The 15,911-nt window shown below is 42.2% G+C and overlaps 1 protein-coding gene across 4 annotated transcripts; it reads left to right on the top strand.

Annotated features, from left to right (window-relative positions):
- Positions 1-3,281: 3,281 nt before the first annotated feature.
- On the top strand, positions 3,282-14,244 carry LOC120807628 (hormonally up-regulated neu tumor-associated kinase). 4 transcript variants are annotated; one of them, XM_078094069.1, is made up of 13 exons: positions 3,460-3,860; positions 5,618-5,754; positions 5,874-5,996; positions 6,160-6,329; positions 9,374-9,429; positions 9,535-9,673; positions 9,832-9,959; positions 11,354-11,489; positions 11,789-11,966; positions 12,050-12,133; positions 12,555-12,645; positions 12,780-12,852; positions 12,935-13,067. In XM_078094069.1, exons 1-12 carry the CDS (start codon positions 3,593-3,595, stop codon positions 12,803-12,805), a joined length of 1,536 nt encoding a protein of 511 aa, XP_077950195.1. In that variant the 5' UTR covers positions 3,460-3,592; the 3' UTR covers positions 12,806-12,852; positions 12,935-13,067. The 4 variants fall into 4 exon arrangements, with proteins under 4 accessions (XP_077950193.1, XP_077950195.1, XP_077950192.1 ...); XM_078094066.1 differs by having other exon boundaries at positions 12,555-12,852; positions 12,935-14,244; XM_078094067.1 differs by lacking the exon at positions 5,618-5,754 and having other exon boundaries at positions 3,282-3,860; positions 12,555-12,852; positions 12,935-14,244.
- Positions 14,245-15,911: the final 1,667 nt, after the last annotated feature.

Raw genomic sequence — 15,911 nt, 5'->3', positions numbered from 1 at the left:
AATTATTTCCTATATTTAACACTTAACACATGACGCTTAAGACCCTTTTCAAGCACTGTGTTCATGCTCTGTTGTGTGATTGCTGTTGATGAGTCTGGACGGAAGCCTCTATGATTGCGGACTGACCCAAAACCTTTTTGATGAAGTTCAGGAGAAACAGAAAAAGAGAGAAAATGAAGAGAAGTAGACAGAGAAATACCCACGCATACTCATCTACTGATACAACATTCCTTTTAGTTGAGAGGTTGGGTTCGGGAGTGGAGCCCTTGCACGAGTCTCATATGTGACAATTCAACAGGGAAGAAACCTTCAGGAGGACGTCAGAGGACGATCCCTCTCCCGGGATGGACAGACTACAATGGACGCCATGTGTACAGAATGAACAATGTAAAAGATGCACAATTCAATACCTATACCAGAAATGATTCAAATATTGCGGGTAGTAAGCAGGTGTACGGCAGGACCACTGCAGGGACCACCACCATCAAAGACACAGACACCAGTGGGTTGGTGGAGCGTGCGGCCGTCCTCCAATCAGACGGTTGGCGGTTGGATTCCGGCGCCTTGTTAACCTGTATTTCCATGTGTCCATCAAGACACGTATAACCCTAATTCCTCCCCGAGCATAGTGGAAAAACCGTGGGTTAAAATAAAATGTGAGTCGCTTTGGATAAAAGCGTCAGCTAAAATGACTTGTAATGTAAGAAGTTGTCCTTGGGCAAGACACTTACCCCCAACATTGCCCTTTGTAGCTGTGACTACAGTATGTGGCTGTTAGTTACAGGTGGACAGGTGTCACTGTGTATGGGATCTCCCGTCATCACTGAGTGGATTTGAGTGGAAGGAAGACAAGATACGAGAAAGTCCATTTCAAATGTACCATTTGTCTCCACTGGAGGGCAGAAAGGGACAGGAGCTCTGATCAGCTGGACACAGGAGAGAGAAACACACACTGACAGGCTGTATAATATCATGTTGCAACGGGTATAATGGAAATACAATTGTGTCATGAGCCTTCAAATAGGTTTCCATGTTGGACATTGATTCATCAAGAAGTGTAACAAACGTTATGTTGCTCCATTATAAATCATGTTTTGCAACACATGCTTTGCCCAGGTACAAATTTTAATTGGATAGATTCTCCAAAATGCTTGTTTGTATTCTCGGCTTTTCATTGAATGGACTGTACTTGTTTTATCTTCTTTCTAGTGTTCCTTTTACTCAAAGCTCTTCAACTCTACATGATTCACCCGTTCACATTCGTTCCCACTCTGATAACAGGAGCCACCGTACACATGGACACACGGCCCACCAGTATCTAACATTCACACACCTTATTCACAGCTATAGGGAGCAACAAGTGTCTTCCCAAGGACACACCGGTGGAGCCGGGGATCAAACTTCCATTCAAAGGGGACACCGAGACACAGTCAATGGCCCGCAAAGAAAAGAGTCACTGCAGCTCATTCACCGAGACTGTGAAAAGATGAACTCTCACGAAACACTACGAAGTCATGACATCATACTGTGGCTTTGGAAATACCAAACTTTAACACATAGCAAAGGGCAATATAGAGAAATGAAAAAAGCAGAGCAGAGCGTGAGAGAAATGGCAAAGGGATGGAGCCGGCTGTGTCTGCTGTGGTTTTGGGGAGTTATTTGGTGTCAAAATATGCCTTAATGGTTGCTGGGGATCCATTCATTACAGGCAGGAAGCAGAGGGGGGTTTTCTTCTCATTTAATGTGACCGCTGAGCAGGCGGCCAAGCCAGCATCCTCCGCCCCGACGCGACACATATACTTGACTATGTATACGTGCATAATTACACTGCCGCGTATGTAAATGACGTGAACAACAGCAGCTTACAAATATGTGTGTTCAGAAACACCAAACGCACACAAAATGTGGTGATTGGTAGTAAGAAGGATATTTTTCTGGACGCAAACGCACACCAAAGTATTTAGGCTCGATAAAGCAGAGTTTTAAAGGTTTGGTTTGTCACTTTTTAAGTCACTCGCTTCCTTTTCCTCCATCGGTCCCTTTTTCTGGCACAAAGCCGAGCGCCCCCTTCCCTCCGTCACACTTCATACTTTAACTCCTTCCTTCCTCCTTTTCTTTCTTTCCGTCTGATACAGAGCCAGAAATACAGCTTGACAGCCGTACCTTTAGGGAGGGCGTGTTAACACCTCCTCCCACACACACGCCAGGGCCTTCGGACCTGTTTATGAAGTGTGCGCCTCGTGGCATTTAGGCACCGATAAATACGCGACGCGAAGGAGGAAGACATTTTGAATTGAATATTAAAGATTTTCCCTTTGAAGAAGGATTCTACTGACGCTCTTTTGTTTTGCGGCTCAATGCAGAAGGTTCTGGAATCGCTGTTGAGTTGTGTTTTATATTCATGTGTCTTTTTCACACGCCTCGGACCCGACAATGGTGACATTCCCTTGTACGTAATTGGTTTAAAGCCACCCAAGTGCACATAAAAGAGAAGAAAACGTTCATGGCTTATGAATGGCGACGTATTTAAAACAAAATAAGGTAACTAGGAGCTTCACACGGCGAGCAAAGTGTGCATGCTCGCCCGTGTGTGAGCATATGGGGTTACATGTTGGATATAAAGGCTCCGTCCTCCCTCGCGCTGCAACCTGAGTCCATGCGTGTGCACTCACACACGCATGCGAATCAGCAGACATACTTTAACGCCGCCAATCACTCGTCACCACAAACCCTCGTGACAGCTTTCTATCTATTAGCACTCTCCTACCACGTGGCCCTGAGGCTCGGATCCCTCTCAGTGCTGCGTCATATCGCATTGATATCACCTGAAACCTCACTTCAGGTATTTTATATGTATATATGTTATATCACATGACGTAAGGAGCAGACAGATATTTTGACATTGGCATGAAAAGGGGGGAACAAAGGGAAATGTAACTAAACCTTCCAGCCAGCGCCTCGTACATTTATTAATTAGCAATAAAATATTGTTGTTTGACAGAATGGCAGGTTGTGTTTGCAAAAAGCTTTTGTTATGTTCGGAAGGCTTTTGGCTGTAGTATCTAGTGGCTGCTATTTAAATAAGATTTACATCAACAGTAATCATTTACTCCCCAGGAAGTAAAGTAAGAGAATTTGAAGAGTTACTGTTTAACTGCAAACAGTGAGGTACTGTGTGCAAAGCATGGGGGGGGGTGAGGAGTGGGAGGGAGGGAATTACGGTGTAGAATGTCCTCCTCGGCGTTGGAGTTGACCTGAGAGCAAAGTTAATCCTCCACTAACTTAGCGAGGGAGAGAGAGAACGGGAGAGAAGCCAGAGTTGCATTCTGCACAGTTTGACTCAAACAAAGACACTTGCATTTGATAAAAAGTCCGAATAACAGACAAAGAAAAGAGAGGTTCTCCAACACTGGACTAACGGATAAAGATCCACTTAACTGAGAATGGGAGGTTAACAAATCTATATCCGAGGGCATGCACTTGCTCCTGAAGAAGGATTTTTAAGCTATCATCAGTGTGTGTGTGTGTGTACGGTCTATGTGGACTGTCCAGTTCTGGGGTCTGATTGTATGTCGGTGTGAGAGGCAGACACATGCCAGGTGCTGGTCCCGTCCGGGATGCCAGCTGCAGCACTGAAGCCTGCTCCGAAGGACGTCGGGACAGAGGGAGGGGCCGGACGAGAGGACCGCGGGTCCTCGGGACGGGAGCGACCGGCCCTGCCTTCCCTGAAGGTCCCCAGGGAGCTTCTGCGGAGCTTCCCCCACTCCAAACGGGTGGGATCCTATCTAGTAGGGAAAATGATCAACAAGGGATCTTTCGCCAAAGTGATGGAGGGGCTGCACATCGGCACGGGGGAAAAGGTCAGTGCTTTCTGCAGGGGGGGAGAAGAGACAGGACGAGGCGTGAAGAGACTCCGACTGTCTCACATTCATGCAAGATTACGATGACATGGTTGTGACTTTAACTGATTGTTATCTGGCTATTATCATTGTCATGTGTACAAAAAAACACCCTCAGACCCATATCTATCACAAGGATGAATATTTGAGGGTTCTTACAGGAACAGAGCTTTGTACCAAAGATCTTAAGAGGTCTGCAGTGGGTCTGTTCCTGATGAATATAATCAATTCAATTCAATTTATTTGCTGTAGCCCAAAATTACAAATTTGCCTCAGTGCCTCACAGTCCACTACTGTCTATGATTCTGCTCGAGAACCCTGAATCCATCAGGTTATGTATATATTTCCATCATACGAGTGTAGTCGCCTCTTATTGGGTAAAACACGCTGGTGTCGGATTTATTCTAAGTACATTAAACAGGGACGAATCTGGGTTGGTTAAAAGTTGTTGCAGAGGCGTATTCCACGGCAACAGCACTTAACGCCATTTCTATGTTCTCTTAACGTAAAACAGCAGTTTCAAGTTACAAAAAAATCTCGTCGTATCTCGAGGCCTCCATTTTGATTTACTGGAGGGGCCTCTTCCTGAAACTCGCTTCATTCCATGTGAGTGAACGTGACTTTTATAATGTTACGGAAACACAAAGTCACTAGACATTCTTTTTATGAACACACAGAATCCAAAACACAGCAACACACTTCACCACTTCTGTTCAGTGGAGGAAGGTGCATATCTTTCTTTTCCTGGTCGCCGGGTCCCTGAAGGCAGCTCCGATACACCTGACCTCGTTGCCGTGGTGATGACCAAACCACGCTCGTGGTGTTTGCTCCTGTTGACCCTGGTTACCTGTGCAGGGACGGGATCTGCGGAGGTGAAGAATGCAAGTGTGCAATCATAGCACAGCTTTTCATTTCAAATCAAATACTAACTTTACACACAAGATGGAAATAAACTGTTAGTTAGTTATACAAACTACTCTTATCTGGACAAACTAATTATGAATAAACTCTATATCAACTTAAGGAATTGCATTATCAGGCCTTGTCCGTTTTTTATCATCGTTGACACAAAATTAGTTAAGAATTCAAATAGCTGCCAAGTTACGGACTTCAAACTCACATTACTGAGAGAATAGTACAAGTGGACATCTTTGTTACATTTATTATGTAAAGAAAATATTTATATACCTGAGTTTCCCAATGCTATTCAATTCATAAAATAGTCTAGAACTAACAAATGAATTAACTCATTTTCTTTGCATTACTTTGAGACCGGTGTGCCTGATTTTCAATATTCCTTACGAAGATAAAAGTTAGTCCTTTGTGTTTAGTAATATTGTTTTGTATTGATTTTCAAAAAGTAGTAAGGATGGGTCATAGTGACTCAAATAAACGCAATATACCACATCATTTACTGTTTCAAGATGTTACATTATTTACAATAGTACTGTATGTTGCAGCCTGTCCTCCCTTCCAAAGCATCAGTACCACCGTTTGGTCTCTGCTCCTCGTTGTCTCATGGCCTCATGCTTGCATCTTACTCCTGTGTAAACTCACCTGAATCTCTGCAGAGTGGAGGAGGGCAAGAACAGATGTAAACCTTTTGTCCAGAAGACGCAGTTCTTTTCTTGTCCGGAACTAAAATCAAAATTCAAAAATGTATTTTCCTCCAGCTGGGTTCGCTCTGGCTCTACTCAAACTGTGCGCTTGCCTTGCAGATATATTGTTGCTCGCTCCAGCTTTATTGCCCCTGACCACTCTCAGGCTGTGTGTGTGCTCTCGAATCACCAAAACATTCTACTCCCCAAACAATTATTCTTTGAGTTCCATTGAGATCCACAACTTCTACCAGATAGTGAGTGATTTAACGCAGAATCATTTTTTCACTTTGGATAAAAATAAGAAAAACCTTTAAAACACAACTTTATCCCTTGTGAACGTGTGTGTGTGTGTGTGTGTGTGTGTGTGTATTAGTTGGCCATTAAGGTGATTGACAAGAAGAAAGCGCGGCAAGACCCATATGTGCTGAAGAACATGAAAAGAGAACCTCGAATTCATCAGATGGTCCGACATCCACACATCGTTGTTCTGCTGGAGGTAGAAATTAAAAACACACATTAACATTATTATGTGATATGTCAATGGCATACACAGTCCAAATAATAATATGATGAGGTCTTACAACGCTGCACCTGTAAATACCATTGTATTACATACTGCATATACTGTTCTGTCCATGCACCTGATGACCGTGTCTCAGACGTTGGAGACAGAGAACAGCTACTACATGGCCATGGAGCTCTGTGCTGGGGGAGACCTGATGGACAGGATCTGTGACAGAAAGAGGCTGGAGGAGAAGGAGGTGCGGCGCTACACCCGTCAGATTCTCTCTGCAGTGGAACACCTGCATCAACATGGCATCGTGCACAGGTGACATGACACACACACAATGTGCAATTCTTTTACATTTATTAAAGACTGTTAGCACTCTAAATTGTTGGATAGGAGTCTCAGGAGTTGTCTAAGCTGATCTAAACTAATCTAACTAATGAAATATTAATAGAAAAGTACTGCACCGCACCCTTTATGAAGAGACGTATTGGCCTTTGGATGACGTGCTGTGGCGTGTGTATAATGTTTGTTTGTTCATAATCATCCAGGCCATGGAGTAGCACTTCTGAATTAATTAATACGTTGATTGATCAGTTGACAAGAAATGGATGGTAATTGTAATTATTAATCAATAATCCAAACCATTCATCATTTACAAGTCGTCATTTAACATTTGCATATGTGTTTCTTTTGAACATCATTATTAGATCTTTTTTGTATTTTTCACTATTAATTGGAAGTGTGCTGTTGAAACAAATTGGTACAAATCCTCAAAGTTTTAAACTAAGATCTGGAAGATTTGGCCTGCAAGGGCCAAAGTCAGTGTTTCTAGAGACTACCAGGAGCATGCGATGTAGAAAGTGAAACGAGTCTTGAGCTACTTGGCCCTATTCAAGATTTAATCAAATAAAGCAAAATTAAGAAAGTGACTCAAATGTGTTTTTGCTCCCAACACATACGGCATACAAGCTTATGAGCACATATGTGCAAACACAAACAGAGTCGTTTGCAGGGGATTAACAATCAACAGACGAGAAAATGCAGTGCATGCATTGCATCGTGGGAGCTGTGAGTGTTACTTTACTGGCATTTTATTATGTGTAGGTGTAAGAGACCCAATACTCACTGCTAGGCTGCAATCACACACAATACGCGCTGGGCTTTGGTTTAAGACTTTGGCTCCTCCGAAGGTGGGAATGTGATTACCAGGCAATGACCTCATCATTCTGTGCCGGCGCCATGATTCACACATCATCACAACATCATGGACTTCCTCTCTAATGAACTCCCTCAACGATGGCGCTCTCAACCCTTCAACAGCACCTCCCTCCGGTCACACGCACACACACACACACACACACACACATACTCATTCAATGGCACACACTGCATTGCACTCGCTCTCTACCGCAGTCTCACACAGAGATGATTAAATTGGAAATAAATGGAAAATTTGCACTTAAACGCGCCTCCTACCACCCACATCCAGTAGGTTTACCACGTACAATTTCTCCTTAACGACAACGTCTGCTCTCGCTCTTTCTCTGTATGTCTTTTAACTTTATTCAGGTTGGGTGAGCTGTGTTTTCTGGAGTTTCTGTTGGTTAGATGAAGGCAGATGAAAGGAAGACGGCTGATTCCCAGGATATAGTTTATGGGGTGGGGGTGGGGGGGGTCGCTCTCTCTTCAGACCCCAGATATTAATTTAGCTCGGTAGTTTCAGAGCAGGGCAGGGTGGTGGTTGTAGAGAACTGGGTAGGTTACAGTTTTTCTCGAATGCTTAAGCACGATTTTGATGGTTTCGTTTTTCAAAACAGTTCACACACGATTGGCACACCCACAAACTCAATTCGCTAAACACCTCAGATTCTTTGCAAAATAAAACAAAATTATACACCATATACAAAAAAACATATTTTTTTACCATATGACACACACACACACACACGTTGCATTAGATTGTATTCTGTTTGTACCAGTTACACACTGCTGTTGAAAACCTTGAACACTTTTAGCCATTGTACTTCTCAGCGATTAGAGTAGTGTAAGTGAAGTACACAGAGAGTGCAAAACATCGCCCACATTTTCACCGCTATAAGCACAACGGCCTCCTCCTCCTCTGGAAATTCCCCTCTCACCCTCACTATTCTCATTCCTTCCGTTTTGGTTGCAACAGGTGAACTCACCTGCTGCATTTTATAGTGCTAAAACCTGATTGGTGTGTTTACAATGAACCAATCTTGTGTCAGAGCAGCTGTGTTTAACCAATTGGCACATGGGTGTCTTAATTTGACATCTTGATATACTAAAAGTGTGTTTAGTAAGCAAATCTCTGTGTGTATTATTTTGCATTAACAGTGTGAGGCTGACATCGTGCTCATAGTGGTGCAAATCTGGGCCGTGGTTTTGCTCCTTCATTGTATGTTTTGGATAATTGTATGATACATATGTATGTATATATATATATATATATATACATATATACATATACATATATATATATATATATATATATATATATATATACATATATATATATATATAATTTTAGGGTATATTCAAGATTTAAAAAATGTAAAAAGTAGAGTGAGAAAAGAGCAGGGCAGTAGGTACGTGACCTATTACCGTAGTTACCGGTGCCCCCAAAAAATACCAAGATGTAGAAGGTACCAGTAACAGCCCGTGACTGCCGTTTCACAATACACAGAGTTATATGACATGAATCCCAAAAGATGATAAAACATAAAAGGGTTCATCTGGGAACAGATCAAAATATCTTTCATACACCCATCAGCCAAGGGGCTGTTCCCGAACACCCTCCTCCTAAATAATTGCATTTTATTCGCCATAGTAGCTAGCTAACAATAAGTAATTGATAACCAACAGATAATAATGTATTTCTTAAATGTCTAATAACCATTACCGTTAAGGGGCGTTACAACATTCTCGCCGTGAAGCGCTCAGAAAAGCGCTGAAGGTAGTAATTTTTTCTAAAAGAAGAAGTGTGAACACGCCCTGTCATGAATAGCTTCACTTCGGCCTGGTTTGTTTTTAACCTGAGCCTGAACCCTATGATGACTCGAGTCTAAAATAATGTATCCTCCAAATGACCACATGCTGTTCACGCTGAGCTCTGCCCTACAAATATTTAGCTCAGGTTTTCATATGGTTCTGATTCTGTGGGTCTAGTGTGGTCTCATATACGGTAAATATAAACACACTCAATTTAACTACCAGCATAATGTAGTAAGGAAGGAAGGAAAAATCTCTTAGAAATTCCCATAGTTTGAGAACAAAGCTCATGAAAATACTAGTAACCAAACAGCTCTCTCCCTTTCTCTCTCCCTTCCTTTCTTCTGCAGAGACTTAAAGATTGAAAACTTTCTGCTGGACGAGCATAACAACATAAAGATCGTGGGTATGTTTATTTTCTTTATTTCTTCTTGTTGATGGACAGCTCCCCCTAGCCATGTAGTACATCTGTGCATGGGCTCCTGTGGTAAAATGCTGATGTTTCAAACAGACTTTGGCCTGAGTAACACTCTGAAGGCCGAATCTTTGTCTCTGGAGCTACTGAACACCCAGTGTGGAAGTCCTGCCTATGCGGCCCCTGAGTTGCTAGCTCACCGGAAGTATGGACCCAAAGTGGACGTCTGGTCCATGTAAGTGAAAACAAATGTATGTTAGTTGAGGAAGCTTGCTCCTTCATAGTGTATAAGAGTGTGCATCTCTGTAACACGGTTTGGAACAGCAGACACACGATTCATTTCATGCATCTTGAGAAAGTGTTTGTTTCTTCACGTTTCGCTTGTGTGAGCAGAGGCGTGAGCATGTTTGCCATGCTGACAGGAACTTTGCCCTTCATTGTTGAGCCATTCAACATCAAGCAGCTGCACCAGAAGATGGTCAACAGAGAGATGAACAGCATTCCCAGTGACATCAGCAAAGGTAATGTGAGATTTCACCTGAACATTTTTTTTATATATAAATATTAACTTATTTCTGTTATGATTGAATCCTCGGTCAACAACTTAACTGAGACTTGCATGAGATTAAAATGAAACGAAATACAGAAAAGAAACAAGTCGTACTGCCAAATTGTTATAGGATAAATTAGCAAAAGCATGTTCAGCAGATATAAAAGTCCAAGTTTGGTCTTGCATTTAAAAGGTGTCACTTAGTTACACAGTCAGCATTTGGGTATTACTGTCTCCTAAATGTGGCTCAACGTTAACTGTGGGTAATGTTTGTCAAGCTTTTTGGAAATGAGTCTCTGCAAACAAAAACTGTGAGTCTTCACAGCTACTTTGATCCGGCCTCTGAATGGGATTGTTGTCCTTCAAACTCTGCTGTTATAAACTCTTAAGTTATCTTCCGCCAGGATTTCATTAGCTCACTTTTTGTGTCAACTGTTTTTGTCGTATCTTGTTTGTTCCACCATAAGGAGATGTCATTTTTAAACTATCATTTAAAATCAATGAACACACTCAGTTGACCGTGACTGAATTGAATGGAGCAATCTTGGCTTATCTCGCAATTATTACGTCACTCATTGGGTTGTGGAGATGCGCACCCAGCAAAAATAAAAAATAAAAGAGCCGAGTCGACGAAGAAGAAAGAGCAGCCAGCAGTTGTTGTGAGTCACTTGGCGCAGGCAGCGAAGTCTGTTCGAGCACAAGGTGTGCAAGCATTTCACACTAAATAAATATATTATATATATATATATATATATATATGCACAGTCAACGTAACATAGCCCTTCTGTTGCTGCTGTTTACTTGTCATCCAGCGGATCAAGCTAGCGTTAGCTCGCTAATAACAGCAGTAAAGCTGCTAAAGACACGTTTTTACGCTCCTTTTTTGGACCATTCATTTCCAATCTGTTGTCTTGTATACAGTGATTTTCTTTTTATTATTATTATGTTCAAGGAGCAACCTGTACTTTCTGAAGTATTTTTGCAATGTGAATTTGCCGTTCTGTTTTAGAATAAAGATTTTTAATGCTGTTTTTTGTCCGATTCATCGATTAATCGAAAGAATAATCGACCGATTAATTAATCAAAAATAATTACTTCTATCCATAGTGTCCTCTCTGATGTAATTTCAGTGATGTACTAATGAACCGCACATCAGTCTGTCAGTCTTGAGGAGTCCTGCACCATTCACGGTCTTAATTCGGTCTTAATTGGCAACAGAGAAAACTACATGAATGAATCCCAATAGTGCCTGTTAATCTCAGACTAACAAGTCTGACCAAAAACTGCTCCCAATGATCATTTTAAATTCTGAAAATGAAGGAAACAAATGTTGCACTGATTTACTTATGCTCTTCTATGCTTCAGGTGCGGTTGCGTTTGTGTTGTCTCTGCTGGAGCCCGACCCAGCTAAGAGACCTAGTGTCAAAGCTGCAATAGAAGAGAGATGGATCAACGAGGGACATGCCAAGAAACCACCACAAACACCCTCTCTTAAAAACAGGTCAAATGATTTACCCTCTATACTACGAAGATAACAATCTGACATACTTTTAATGCTGCATTTAGTAGAATTTACTAATGTATTTAAATAAGTGATGCATGCTGGTTATATCTTGATCTTGATCTTGATCTTTGATCACAAAGCTCTTTGTGCTCCCAGTTGATAATCATGAAAGTAAAATTGTTCAGTTACTGGTACTGCTATTCAACAAATCTTTAATGACATTACGTTCTTTGCTTCACTATTCAAACGTCATATTTGTAACTATCTCCACCTCCCACACCCTTGTTATTTCCCAGGCTGTGTCCAGAGGATCTCAACTCTTCTGTGCTGACATATATGACCGAGACACTGGGCTTCCCCCTGTCTGAAATCATACACACACTTACCATCAACCGACCCTCTGCAATCATGGCTTCCTATCACCTGCTGCTCAACAAGCTCAGTAGGAGCCAGAAGGGGGCCAAGCCCAGCAAGGTTCCTTTTTTTTAAGCACATACAGACACAAGTGAGTCCAAAATATTCTACGATGGAATTCTAACATCTGATCGATCTGGCAGAAACTAGATGGCAACTACCTCAGTCTTCCAAGCAAGAATACGTGGAGAGAGAAGCATAATTCTGACTCAAAGACTCCGAAACTGGTAATTTTTTTCAATTCCATAATCAAAAATATTGGGATGATTTAAATATATGAAAATGCCATGATCCCATTTAGGGGATATGCCTTTTTATCGTCAGGAAATCCCAAAGTAGACTAAAAAACCCCAATACTTCAGTCCATCACTCCACACTTTCTGACATCCCGTCTATCCGTGTCAATACACTAGTAGCCATTTGATCCTATGGATCAGGGGTGCAGTCAACGCCTGCATTGAAAAGTAAATCACGTCGTGTCACCACGCATGCAATCATGTAGCGTACTAAACATCCAAGTGAAATAATATCAAAACTAGCAACAAATCAAACTGTGTAAAAGGAGTGTTGGGCTGTATTAAAGAGTTGATATGACATGACATGTCTCTGTTACACTAGCCCGAATGACTAATCACTGCCTGTTTTTAGAATGAACCAACCAATGAAAAAAGATCAAAGCAGTCCAGCAAGCCTTTGAGATCCCAACAGACAACTGCATGTCCGATCAACAGGAAGAGGAGTGAGGACCGCCTGTGCAGACAGGACCAACGAGATATGGAGAATCGCACCCCCTCCCCATCTCTACCCCAGCTTCTTCATTCTACCTCCCCAGTAATACCGCCTCGTTTTACCTCTCCCTTCCCCATCCCTCAGTCTACGGAGGATGGAGCCACCGATGAAGAGATCGACATCAAGTTGGAAACCAAAGAGGCGCTCTTTCCCAGAGGTAAGGATTTACAACCAAAGCTGCATATTTTCACAGTGAAGTGTGTGACATACCTGAGTGTCTTTGTGTTTATGTTTTCCAGTGTCTGTTTTCGGAGAAAGAGAATTCGTCCATCTCTCTCCTCCTAAAAACTCTGCATCTCAACTATGTGACTCTACCCCTTGCCAAGTCCCCTTACTTGCTCAGCCAATCCGAGACAGCAGCGCGTTGACGCCAATTCGACAGACGCATCTGCTAAGGACAACCCAATCCGACGGGGCAGCAGACCCTGGGTCACAGTGCTTCCATGGAAACTGCCGCAAAGACGACCACTCTCATCACTTGAGCATCAACGAGCGTCTGGAGAAGCTGCAGACGTTCTATTCCTCCGAGAAGAACGGCATTTCTCCGAGGATGTTCCTGGAGGCTACACACATCACACACTCCTCAGACAGAGACCACCTTGGTGTCACGGAGACGGCCAAGACACGCTCCACCCCGCTTCCCCGCCTGCGCAACCTGGGGCTAAAAGATGGACGAGGCAGAAAGATGACATTGGTAGGTTTAAGCCAACCCAGGCCCCCAGGACTGCTGGTAAATGGGTCTAAACCTCCCGCCTTTCCCTCACACAGACAACATACTATGGTCATTAAAAGTCTAAGGCAGCAGAAGGAGAAGAGGAGAGATCTGTCTGCATCAGGAGGAGGAGAGAGAAGCACAGCAGGAGGAGGGCTAAATGGAGCTACAAGCAACTCAATTCAGTTACGTTCATCTCACCAGCGTCAGGTGGCAGACCTGAATCTGCCACTGCTTCCTACAACTCTGCAGAGGATGACAAATAGCAAGAACCAGCTACAAAACATGGATTATTGTGTCCTTCCATAGATGGGAGGACAAAATAGAAAGACGTTGATAATGGCCATAAAAAGGTTCGACAAAGAAGATGAAGTACCTGAATTTAGTGTCACATTTAGAAAGCAGGAATTTTGAAATACTGCCTTGTTTTGAATTAGGGGCGACATCAAGGGGGATAAAAGAGGAGAAAGATTAGGGGTGGATGCTATGAAATACTGAGTAAGCTAAAAGCGGTGTTGAGAAGTTTTGTGGAACAGGTGTAATGGCAGCTACAAAAAGATGCTAACGCTACTAGTATTGCCTGGTTAGTATGATTGTATTAGGCCATGCTCAGCAATTCGTCTCAAAAAACAGATGCAACCTTCATATGCTGCAGTGCCAAAATGGCCAACTCAAAGCTCATCGATTTTAATTCAGCCTTTAGTTGCAACACTTGATTCGTCTGGAATTCCGTTTTCATCTCCAGCAGAATGCTCATGGATAGTAGCTGTTGTCCATGAATACATTTTTGTACCAACACAAAGTCAAAGTAAAAAAATTTTGTATACATACATGAAATGTGTCTTCTGTATTTTATCCCTCCAACGCAATTTATGGGTAGTGGGATGCAGTGAGGGGCCCCGGGGAGCAACTTTGGGTTTGGCATTTTGAGGTAGGACAACTACCCCAAGCATCAATGCTACTTACCGCGTCGATATATGGCGGCCCGGCATTGTTTTTAGCTCAATGACATATTTTTTAAGTGCAAAAGTTGAGTTTGGTTGTCTTTCAACATCATGCTCAGCTATGACATCTCCACTCCAGCCAAATGGGCTTTCCTTTTTCTTACTTTATTTAACCAGACCAGGTCAATTAACAAACTGGTTCTTAATCGGAGTAATGAGCCGGATCAAAAAGGAATCAACAGGATACAAGTATGTTACAATGGAACACAAAATTAGAAACATCTCAATCATTTCAAGTGGACTTTAAGACCCATTAAAGGCCAAGTTTTACTACGTTATACGTTCCAGTCCATACATCATACATCACAACATTTGGTGGAATGTAAGTTTGTTTTATTTTATTTCATTCTCTTTTTTTCGTATGGACGGGGACCAAATATTGATACAATGAGGTCTGCTAACATTTGGAAACACTTTTGGATAACATTTAAACATATTATATATATGATAAATATTGATTGAATATTGATAAAGCAACTTACCTTTACATTTTCACCACACAACAAATATTTAATACTCTAAGTATATCAGTCGTGCTTACTCAATAATTTGTCATGGTATTGCAAAGCTGATTCAAACCACAAAATTGAAACTTAAAAAAAATGCAAATCACTGACACGCATTTCCTCCACTATTCGCCCATTTTGCTTATTTCATTGTGTCACTGTCTCCAGATCATTAATATGTAAGGATGTAGTGAAATCTCATTGCTGCTTTGTGCCGCTCTGCTAAATAATTGAGGCGCTGTTACCTGATGCTCAAACCTCTTTGTGTGCGTGTGTTGGGGTATTGTGCATGTTGCGTAAGCCCAATGACGATAGTTTAAACCCACTGAGATAAAGACAACCGAAACTCCAGTTACCTCTCCGGTTACTCAACAATACAAACCACGATGCAAACACAATTATATTGCACAAAGGCAATGCTAATCGTGGAACCAGTTACGGACATCTTAATGACATCGCTTCTTTTTTCAATCAGGAGAGTGAATGATTGTGTGAAGTGAACGATTAGTAGTTAAAACCTGTGTCACTTAAGAATCCCCGTCAAAGGTACAAATCGAGAACCAACACGGCGGTGCTAATGCACATTTCCTCAGCGAAGCAAGAAGATAATAAAGAAAAGCTAAACTACTCATGCAATCGTAAGTGCAAACTAGTCTAGGTATAGTTGGTAGAGGTGTGTTTTAGCTGTAGAGGCTTTATGCTGTCCTGATGTCATTTGGGAGCTCATTACACCGTCTGGGAGCAAAGACAGCAGTCAGAGGTTTTTGAGTTTAAGTCTCTTTGAAGGAGCAAAAAGCAGATTGGCAGATGCAGAGAGGAGTAGAGGCAGTGAATTTAGGAGACCAGAAGACCAGATGAACAGCTGCATGCTGGATGAGCTGCAGAGGTCAAAAGGTGCTGATAAGACTGGCAATCACTAAAACAACAACAGCTAAGACCATCTTCTTTGAAAACAACAATGGGAGCGACAGAGTCACAGCACAGTGAGAAGTGG

The sequence above is a fragment of the Gasterosteus aculeatus genome, chromosome 18 (genome assembly GCF_964276395.1).
Source record: "Gasterosteus aculeatus chromosome 18, fGasAcu3.hap1.1, whole genome shotgun sequence".
Lineage (NCBI taxonomy): Eukaryota > Metazoa > Chordata > Actinopteri > Perciformes > Gasterosteidae > Gasterosteus > Gasterosteus aculeatus.
The sequence above is the reverse complement of the archived record's forward strand: the minus strand, read 5'-3'. Positions and strand labels throughout refer to the sequence as shown.